The sequence below is a fragment of the Crocodylus porosus genome, unplaced genomic scaffold (assembly GCF_001723895.1).
Source record: "Crocodylus porosus isolate Cpor-Errol unplaced genomic scaffold, CroPor_comp1, whole genome shotgun sequence".
Classification (NCBI taxonomy): domain Eukaryota; kingdom Metazoa; phylum Chordata; order Crocodylia; family Crocodylidae; genus Crocodylus; species Crocodylus porosus.
Genome location: NW_017728915.1, coordinates 12,387,206 through 12,398,460, shown reverse-complemented (window position 1 = coordinate 12,398,460; position 11,255 = coordinate 12,387,206). Strand labels below are relative to the sequence as shown.

At 38.9% G+C, this 11,255-nt stretch overlaps 1 protein-coding gene across 6 annotated transcripts in view; it reads left to right on the top strand.

Moving 5' to 3' along the window:
- Positions 1–11,255, top strand: part of FTO (FTO, alpha-ketoglutarate dependent dioxygenase) — a 423,074-nt gene that overhangs the window by 128,060 nt on the left and 283,759 nt on the right. For all 6 annotated transcript variants that reach the window (XR_002101228.1, XM_019535707.1, XM_019535708.1 and 3 more), the window contains exon 4: positions 3,132–3,275. Coding sequence is in view for 5 of the 6 variants with exons in the window: in XM_019535707.1 (XP_019391252.1) it covers positions 3,132–3,275 (144 nt within the window). In the remaining variant the exon portion in view is untranslated. The remainder of the gene's footprint in view (positions 1–3,131; positions 3,276–11,255) is intronic.

Sequence of the window (11,255 nt, the reverse complement as noted above, 5' to 3'; positions counted from 1 at the left end):
ACCTGAACCTGTTCAGCCTCCACAAGATAAGGCTGTGGTGGGATCTAGTGGCCTGTTACAAATTAGTCAGAGGGGATCAGCAGGCATTGGGGGAGTCCCTGTTCCCCCGAGCAATGCCAGGAGTGACCAGGAATAACAGTCACAAGCTGGTAGAAGGTAGATTTAGGCTAGATATCAGGAGGCGCTACTTCACAGTCAGGGCGGCTAGGGTCTGGAACCAACTTCCAAGGGGTCTTTAAGAGGAGGTTAGATGAACACCTTGCTGGGGTCATTTGACCCCAGTACTCTTTCCTGCCATGGCAGGAGGTCGGACTAGATGATCCACTCAGGTCCCGTCTGACCCTAGAAACTATGAAATGAGGATCATTTGAATATGCATACCAAAAACTCTCAGAATTTCTTCCAAATTACAAGCCTCTTAGTGTCAGTTACATTTGTAAGACTTCCGCGATCATGGGGCAATAAGCAAATTAGAACTAGAAAAAGAAGCCCCTTTACTATTCTGGATCCAGTCATGAGCCCAAAACCAGTAAGGGCAAATTCAAGATTTGGAGTTTAGGCTGCCCTTGAAATTCCAGCTTAGGGTGTCAGGCCTGGTTCCTGGCCAAATTTTACTCTAGCCACAATGTTTTCCATTGGACAATTGATTCCTTAATTATGGGTTGGATGCTGTGCTACCAGTGCAAACAATTGTTACTTTGTGGAAGCATTTCACTTTGAATGTGAGCAACCTAGTTCCTGCAAGCCAAATTCTACCATCCTTTATTGGGTGGGGTCCATAGCTGAGGAAAGTTTTGTTGTGTTATTATTAAATATTGCCAAATCTGGCTGTTTCTGTATAGTTTGTTTCAAAATAAATAGCAATCTATTAGACTTAACAATGCTACGTATATGCAAGGCCATATGATTTACTCAGTAGTACCTACAGTTTAGTTGTAGAAATGGAAATATCCAAATGTTTTCACTTACATAAGAACCACAGTTGTCTAAGCTAATATATGAGCTTATTGCTGTTTAAGGTGTGACACACACTTTTATAAGTTCTCCATGCCAGCAGAACTTAAGGATATACTACAGATGTTAAGAAGCCTTTTTTTTCACTTTGGGGTAGCTCACATTTAAAAGCAAGTAGCAGCTTGCTTCCATTTGTTTCCAAAATAACATGGTATGAATAATCAGTTTCAATTGCTGCAGATAATTATAAGGTGCACTCATTGGGAACATAGAGAAAGGGAGTCTATGAGCTGCATTTGAACTCTGTACCTAAGCAATAAAAAATTTATCAAACTGCAAAAAAAATAAGTCATTTTAACGAGCACATTCCAAAGGTGCTGGATTTATGAGGAGACCCCAGGAAATTTTGATTGAAATTGTTGTCTCTGATTGTAGTTCTATATTTTATTGGTGCCATATTGTGAACAGTGCTGCTGCCAAAGTGAATGGGAAAGAAGCATAACAGAGTTAACCCACAAAGGTTACTTTTTTATAATATCCATGATGTATTGCATTAAAAATACCTTGAAAGCCATCCCATTTGCAGTTTTCAGAAAGCATTTTTTCTTAAATTAAGTTACGATTTATCTGAACAGGTCAGAAAATGGGAAAGCCCCTGAAAGACTTTAGTATTGATTTTTCTCATAGTATTTGCTAGTTCTTGTTTTCTCATTTGAGTACTCCTTGATAGAAGAGCCTAGAGCAGTGTGCTGATCTTGAGCCAAAGCGTCAGCAAAATGAAAAAAACAGCAGTTAGGGACAGAGATGTGGAGGCTGATTTTACCATGAGTGTTTTGCTTGAGTAGCTTCAGGTTTAGTTTCTGGGATTTTTCGTTTTTGCTTTTTGGTTCCAGAATTTAAGCCGAATTTAAATCACCTGGAAAATGATTGGGACTTTATTAACTATTAAGGCCTTCCCTCAACTAAATAAACACTGTGGTAGCCATATGTGATGAATGACTTGAATATTTTGAAAGTATGAGGTCAATGCTACTCTTTATGTGTGCGTAGAATAATGAAAGTTATAAATCTTTTTTTGAGTATTTTTTGTTTTAAAATAAGCATTTAAGTTTACAAAAATCATTACAGCAAAGCACATCTTGAATGACAATCAAACTGATATATTCAGCCAATTAATAATTTTAAAACAATTAGGCATGCCACATACAGTTGTTGATTATTACTAACCACTGAGAGCAATTCAGTGCCAATTTTTCATTAAAGCTTCATCTTTCCCCAGACAAAATGCTGTTACATTAGCCATAAAACTATTATAGCATAGATTCCAAGTACTATATTATAAATGCCAACTGTATCTTTGACTGTATACTGTACTGCTCTAAGCTTCTGAAAATAACTGTAGTTAGGGATTAAGCTCTAAATGTTTCCATTGTAATGGATTATTGTGATTTTTTTTTTTTTTTTTTTGTATCTTAACAGTCATGTTGTTTAATGATAAAAACATACAGTGACAATTGTCTTGAAGCTTTATTGACTGTTGCATATGCTGTCTATCCTGTTTTAGTAGTCTAATAATTTGAGAAGAGGATGGGAAAAAGGGTCCAAAGGTTCTCTCCTCAGTGCTCTGAACTATTGTGTGTAGATCATCCAGCCTTGCTGTGCCTCAGTTTGTGCTGTGGTAAAGGTAGAATAATAATGATTAGAAAAATGTAATTGCTTGTAAAGTGCTTTGAAACATTAGGCCCAAACTGGTAATAGAAACTCTTTCCCCTTCTAAGTGTTATGTAACCATTTCTATATTATGTTAACATGAATACTTATATGGGTTTAATTATCTGTATATGAATTAGAAGTGGGCCAGAATATTATTTCAGTATTCTGACTTATGAAGAAAAACTTGTCCTGATTCTTCATTCCCCAGTTCACTGAATAAAAATTTGTGCTAGTTCAACACTTGGTGCAAAATCCTACCATTCTGATATTTTACACCCACATTGATTACAGTAGAAAGAATACAATGACTACCCCCAAGGTTTTGGTCAAAGGAGAATTGGACCTAGTACCTAACCTAATTGGGCTTGTACTCTTAAAACCAACTTTGTGTTGTATGCCTTTAATCCTGTCTTTTTTTTTTTTTTTTTGTTCCATCTCCCCACTCCCCATTTTCATCTTTTTAGATCCTGTGATTAACAGAAATCAACAAGAGGATTTGAGAGGGCGAGACCCAGCTGTTTGGCATGTGGGGCTGAAGGTTGCATGGGACATAAAAACACCTGGATTAGCGTTACCCCTTCACCCAGGAGACTGCTACTTTATGCTGGGTAATTTTCAAAGACTAGCAAGACAAATGTATGTTGAAAATAGAGTGCTAGGCTCTCAATTGGTATAAATCATTTTGCCTCTGTTGGCGTCAGTAGGATTGTTCTGATTCTTAACAGCTGAGGATTTTGGTCAAAATGTGTCATTGTAATTATATTGTCTATGTATTTTGAATCACCCTATCTCCATTTTTTCCTTTGGTGTTTGTCATTCCTTCTGCTTTGTATTCCTCTTTGTGGTACACAATCCTTTATCGTGCACAGCCTGTTGAGTCTTTCCTTAGATAGTGCACAAAATACCAGTTTAGGCTAGGTTTCAACACAGATGGGATTGAAGGTTTTTTCCTTTTTTAGCACTCTCTTCCTCTTTTCTGTACATAGTTATCCTGGGAAACAATAACTACATACTAGGGGTGTATGAAATGGGCTGTATTAGATTCAGATTTGGATTTGGCCTGAATTGGGGGAAGTAATTCGATTCATTGATTTGGATCACTGTCCCCGATTCGATTCAACTGAATCCAAAGATTCAATGCTGATTTGGAGAATCAGTGATTCCGCCATAGACACAGTTTTAAATGTTTTTTCTACATACATCAAGGTATCAGGCACGGCTTGTAAACACTATGACGGTGGGGTGGATGGAGCATCCTACAGGAGCATGGGGGTTCCCCAGTTTCTGGTCCACTTCTGGGTCTTCTGCCGAGCGCGCTGGGGAGCCTCCTGTGCTCCTATGATATGCTCCATCTGCCCCAGCATTGCAGCATTCAGGAGCCGTGTGGTACCTTGAGGTATATAGAAAAAATATTTAAAGCTGTGTCTATGTCCAAATCGCCAAATCTTTCTGAATCTCTCCAATCGATTCAGAGGGTTCCAATTCGATTTGGAGAGATTAAAGGGTCTCCAGATTCAATTTGGATTTGGAGATTTGACTACCAAATTGGGCCAAGTCTCCACCAAATCAAATCAGGGACCGAAGTTTCTCACAGTCCTACTACATACCTAACTGTCTTATTACAAAATCTTTCCAGCTCTGAAGTCTAGGGAGCAGAATGACTTATACCTGTGTACTAGTTAAGAATCTTCTGTTTCTTTCTGTGTGTGTCTCTTTTTAACTTCCAGACACCTTGATGTGTCATGATGTTTCCTTATACTGCCTTGGGCTTGCATGAGTGTGTGTATTTCTGTTGGTCATGCTGTTAATACTTTGGCCAGTATATTTTCAAGTATATCATTTGCCAGTATTGTGTATTTACTAAAGGTATACATAACTGAGTGGAGAATCTTGAGCTGTGATTGTGAAATAAGGAGCCCCAATGCCTACAATGGGGATTCTCATCCCAGGTGCTGTGACACCTTGGTTTATCATGAAATCCTTTTAAGGGTGCTGCGGAGTGCCATGCAATACTAGCACTGTTAGGTCTGTTAAAATGTATGTACAATTCACGAGATAAACTCAGAGATTTCAGATAGGGATCTGTGGTGTCTTTAGTGGGCATGGTGAGTACTGTCTTGTCTCTCTTTACCTGAGTGCCCCCCTCAACTCACCTGCCACAACTTGCTGTTACTGGGTGAAAGAAGGGGTTCAGTGGTATTCTTCTTGGGTGACTCGGTGACAGGTACTCATGTTCGTGCCATGATGTTCCTTGGAGCTACGCCTCCCCTACACCCCGTCCACTCACCAACCGCTTCAGTGTTGCTTCTGTTATTCCACCGTCCCTGTTAACCTCTTTACTAAGGGGTCAGGCTTTGACACCGGTTGGTTGCCTGGATGTTAGGGCAACTGAAGCCCCCAGACCCTGGTGCCAGAGGGCTGGGCTCCCGTGGTCTTGTGTCTTTCTCTCTCTCTCAGGGAGAGAGATGCTCCTATGGAATCTGAAATTCAGGCAGCTGGGAATTGGTCTTCCCCAGCCTAATGCCGGGATGCTGCTCCCTCTGCCCCAAGTGCAGGTGCAGCACCTGCAGCTACGATCCTGCCAGCCTTGGGAGTCATCGCCTGCCTGGTGTGCTCCCGGCTGGCTTTCTCTCCCTCTCTTCCCCCTGCCATCTTCTGGTGGGGTTTTTAAGTTTCCTGCGGCAGCGTACCCAGCTGCCACAATCAACCTGGCACTCCCTCGCCTCGGAAGTAGCTGATTAAAGAGCCAGCGTAATGCCAGCTCACGCAGCCGCGGCTCCAGTTCCGGCTTCGGACGTGCTCTAAAAGATAAGTTTTCTGGAGTGTGGGGGGGCCTGTTTGTTCCCCATTGGGACTCTCAGGGTTCCCCCCAGCCCCCTTGGCACCTGTGGGGGCTTCTCTCCACCACAGAATCCAGTGTCTCCTGTTTCAGATGGGGTCTAGAATCCAAAAGCATTCCAATCTGCCATGGTCTTAAGAAAAAAGAAAAAAAAAGAATTACTCTATTATTTTTTCTGTTGTCAAAAAATGAATGAAAACTAAGAGCTGGCATTTTCTGAGGGGTGCCTGGAGTCTAAAAATGTTGACAACCAGTGTCCTATCATGTGAAAAGTAAAAAAATAAGAAATAAAATTGGGCTTCTGGTTTTTTGGGGTTTTTTTTGTAGCTACACTGCTATAGCTTTGATAAGGGGTATGCTGGCAGAGTGCTGAAGCTCTTACTTCAGGTTCTGAGGTGTGAGCTCAAGGTCCTTGTGGAATCATATTGAAGGCTGCCTCCAATTGACCCAGCTGTAAATAGGTAACTGGATATTTGGGCTAGGTAATAAAAAGCAGCTAGCTATGATGGTAGACCTATATTATTCCTTTGTCTTCCATTGCCTACAGAAACAGTAGCCAATTATGCTGGTCCAATGGGTCACTTAGTTTTGGGCAGACCTTTGATACTTGTTGTCCCATCCCCATTCTTTCCCCCCTCCCCCATTTTTTTAATTCCTCTTTGGTAACATAGCAAGGGTATAAAGTCTGTGAATGTAAATGAGATTTAGAGGAACAAGACTGAGATCTTTATTCTTGGCGTCCTTTATTTAAATCCCATTCCACATGAATCGTAACGGTGTCCCACCAGGAGCATCTCATCTATGACACTACAGTGATTGCCTGTACTAGTGGCTCCAAAAGGTGCTCTAATTTAAGCACTAACACAACTCATGTATTGGCATCTCTGCACTTCAAAATGATGCTTGAGTTAAAGCTCTTTCAATAAGCTTAAATTGAAGCACCTCTCTTCCTTTACATTGTTTCCTATTCTGTTACGTAGTAAAGCTAAACCTTTTAAAAAAAAAAAAAAAAAAAAAAAAAGAAAATTGTTCACGCTACCCGCAGACATCTTGTATTAAGTTGTGTCCTTAGCTTCTCTGGACAGCCCTGTCTCTTGTGGTTAACTCAGTAGTGCATATGTAGTGGAAAGTAGAAAGTAGTGTCTGAGTTCTTCAAATACTTTCAAAGTTGAGCAGCTCGCAGATCACATCAAGGACTTCTTTAAAAACCTTTAGTATTATGCTAGAAAAGATATGACTCGCTTACCTTGCATTTGTTAGAAGAAATAGACTAACAGCCAGAGACATTTCTTAAATCAAAGTGAAAGATATGTGGCAGCTGAAAGTGCCTACAGATCCATCTTTGTGCTATTGTTCTAACATCAGATAGGTATGATCATCTAATTCTTGTTGACTGTAAAAATTGTGCCTAATCAGCCTTGCTGGCAAGCATACTTAGAAGACAAATTGTGGAATGAAATGTTTATCTTCAGTGTTTTTTGTACAGAGCTCATTCTAGTACTGTAAATCAGAGTTGACTAATTTTTCAAATGGTAAAGCCATTCCTTATTCCCTTGATAGGAGTTAACTTTATGCTGTAGCTCAGGCACTGTTTGGAAATGTTGTATAAAGGATAGGTCACAATGTTATTTTATTTAACACCTAAGAACATCTTGATCATGTTGAGGTGAAGAAACCAGGCCTATTAACATTTTTTCCAGTTAAATCATTCTTTCCAACCAATATTTCAGAGCAACTACTGTTTGGACATCTGTGGAATGGATGTTAGGTACTCTCCTTTATATTTCTCTATCATTTACAGTTACCTTTTTGCATTTTTAAGAGAAACATATGTTTGATTTCTTTTTTTTAAACAGAAAAATTATTACAGAAATGTCTAACCCCCCCGGTACGTTTCTAATAAATCTGGCTAATTTATTAGTTTTTATTAGTTGAAATAGATGGCTTAAAATAGCTGTTAGTAACCCATAATAAAGGCATTTATATCATCATCCTTAGCATATTTTTATCTTTTCATGGTTTTTGTTTTGCAAGTTGCTATTTTAAGAGAAAGTACATGTTGGGAGATGGTATCTGAGAGAATAATCCAAAATATTTGGAGTTTTAAATTATAGAAATATAAGAAGTAAAGTGGTAGCAAGAACCAAGGTTTAGTTAATTTATCCTGGGATTCTGCATATAGTGCACATTCCAGTATCATATCTTCTCAATAAGCTATGGGCTCCTACACATGCAGGAAGCCTGCTTTGATGTGCTGGAAATCCAGTGCATTGGGGCAGACTCACTTAATTGAGTCTGCTTGAGCACAGAAACTGACGCGCTCCAGCAGCCTTGTGCATCATGTGTATCAGCGTCATGGTGCATCTCCACTCTGACAAAATGGTTGCAGGGCACTTTGAAATACATTCAATTAGCTTTAGTTCAAAGCACTGCACTGTCACTTTTTCAGTGTGGGGCTGCTGATACATGTGATACACAGGTGCTTTTAATTAGCACAGCTCGCTAATTAAAGTGCCCAGTGCCATGTCCAAGAGCATTTTACAATGATTACAAAAAATGGTGAAAAAGCTGAAAGGATTTGTTGTTTACGTTATGGTTTGCCATTCTGACATCACCCAATGGCAAAGTGTAGGGCTGACAGACAGAATTTTAAGGTACTTCTCCCAATTGTGTTGGACTTGTGTAACCTTGGCAAGTCACTATGTCTGTTTTCCCATTTGGAAAATGGTACAATACGTAACTATTTTACATAAGCTTTTTTAGGCCTTTTGGTGAAAGATACCATATTCCATGCATGATTTTTCACCTACAAGTCAGCATTTATCAGCAGTTATTCTGCAGTGGTACTTGGATATTATCACTCTTTCTAGTTTATTGTACGCAGAAAGTAGCTTGATGGCTCATAAACAACATAACTTGAAAAGTTATTAAGTATTAATATTATTAACAATGACACCTGCAAATGCAGATTGTAAAATGCAGAAACTCCATTAGCCTAGAAGGAAAGATTCTTCCATTTAATTTTGTTGTTCTGCACTGTACTTTGGTTGTGGCCATCTTAATAGAAAAAATGTTAATAATGAGATTCTAAAGGTACCGTTTCCAGAGGTCTCCGAAGTGTTTTTTATGCAGTATTGCAAATTCCCCATTTAAAAAAAGTCTTTCAGAATGTGAATTTTAGTGCCCTCCTCCTACCCATGGACATTTCTGTAATATCGTTCTTTGTTATCCTGAGTAGAGTTTGTTTTAATATGGAATTATCTCTTTTCAACTTTGGTTTCCTTAACGTGGAAAAAGAGTCCTGCAGAAGGACTGCAAACCTACTGCCTGATAACTGAAATCTGAACTTTATATCACTTAAGAAACGGAAACAGTTTAGCCTAATTTAGAATAATATATTGGTCTGCAGAGGAAGTGCATGCTGAACCCTGCTGTCTCAAGTACACAGTCAAGGGGTGTCTAATACAAAACGTGTTGGGTACATGCAATAAATCCACAATGCGTGGACATGAGCGAAGGGCCCCATCTGCTTTGCCCTAGAGCATGCTTAACTAGGGTTGTCATGGTCTTACTATTAAATTGGAATCTTTCCCCTAATCTTAGACTTAGATGCAACCAGATTTGCAAGCAGATTTACAATTTTCACTGATTTCCCTACTGTGACTTCAAAACATACTTAACAAAAATACATTCTGGACTTTTTCAAAGGGTGAATATTAACTTTTCCACAGCTGTTTCCCATAGATCAAATGGGCTTGAAGGTTAGGGGTTTACAGCAGCTTGAAGAAGAACTTGATGGCGTCCTTTTCTTTTCTTTTCTTTTTGAACAAATTATAGTTCAAGGAGTATCAAAAATTATTTGCATGAACCAGAAGTTAGGCGCACACATTGCAGGGGTTGGGCTGTGGTTAAAGATAAGTATTTAATAGAAACACTTCCACATGTATGTAGTGGCTCATTAAACTATTTATAGCCATTTAATCTGCCTATACTTCCACATATTAACTTGAACTGTTTGTGCTCTTTGGCATCGTGAGTGTGGTTTTTTTTCACCCTGTTCTTGCTTTCTCTACTCCACATTTGATCTAAATGCTTTATTCTTTGATTATTAGGAAGACTGTGAACCCCAGAAAGATACTTGTTGTTACCAAACTTTGATCATGTGTTTTGGCAAATCCTTGACATCTTGTTTAGTTCAGTCTCTTAATTCATTCTGGGTTTTGTTTGTGTGCACTTTTCTCATTTAAAACTAAATGTATTTCTTGATTGGGGCCAGATTATTCTTTTTGCGTTTTCCCATGGAGAAGATAAGAGATTTAAGGCCTGTCCCCTTGGCCCAAGACTTTTTGGAGGAAGGAGACTGGACCTGTATGGTCAAGCTCATGTTTCTGCCACAAACCTCATTCCTCACAAGTAAAAACTAATTTTGCGTATTAGTTATCAAGGACCTTATCATGTAAGCCCTTACTCGTTGTAGGAGCCTACTAGCACAGTAGTCTCAGTGAACTCAATAGGAGTTGAAAGGTCTCTGCACCTTCTAGAACTGGACAACGTTTGGCAGAGTAGTTTAATATGCCTCCCTGCCATGCTTTCTGGCTGACTTCAGACTAACACAGCTAGCTACCTTTATCTCTGTTTGTTTTCTAAGGTGCCTTTGGACACCTGTACACAATCATATGTGTAATTAATTTATTTCAATAAATCTTGTGTGGAATCGCCTGAGCCACAGTTTCTATAATGGGATGTGGATCAAGGTGGCAAGGAAGTCATTGAAAACTGGCAGGGAGAAAGTTCTGGAAATGGGAGACCAAGAAATCCATTAAAAATGGAGTTGCCAAATATATAGGTGTAAAGGAAATTATGCCTATTTCTCAGCACTGACTCTTTTCTGCTACAGATTCAGTGCGACTCTTGCAGGGGTAAGATCTGTCCCTATGGTCCCAATGCAGGACTACTATCTGAAATTGTTTACTGATAATTAATCATTTAGAGTTGAGCTGAAGAGTTATAGTTTCAGTTTTGCATATCTTATCAATCAGATCGTAGCTATGCAAAACTAAAACTGGTAGTGTTCCCATATGTATTGTATGTTATCTGAATATTGTAAGAAAGCTGTGGTGCACATGGCATGGGTGGTCAGGTAAAAAGGCAGCAGTTCTGGCTCACCTTTAACATGTAACAATAATTGGTATGTAATGTTCTGTTAAATAAATGGTATTGCTGCCAACTGTACAATGTCCCATTTAACAAGTGGTATTTTTTCCACATTATATAAAAAAAAGAAAATCTTTGAAGTAATCTTTTAAGAACTGGAATATATTTTTCAAATATCCTTTGAGACTTATGATCCATGAAGCGTCAACCATTTTTATACAATTACAGTTCTAGATGAATTATAAACTCTTAAATTAAAATTACAGGGTTCTTTCTAAAAGTCATAAAGGATTAGAGACAGTTGGAAGCAATTTCAAGAAGAGAGAGCTCTACACTGAAAGGGTTGCCAAGGGTTTGAATGAAGGTGCAAATCAAAATGTAATACTTTTAATGCTGTATGTGCTACAGTCTGCACTAAATTTAATTGTTACTGAATGGGGAAGAAAATATTTAAGCTATCTTCTCATTGTGCTGATTCTTCATATAGATGACTATTTTACTTTGCGACCCAAAATACAGACTTAAATTTTTCCAAGGCATTTGCAAGATTTGGCATTTTATCCTTTGACACTCTCTGTGGCAGGTTTTTTTTTTC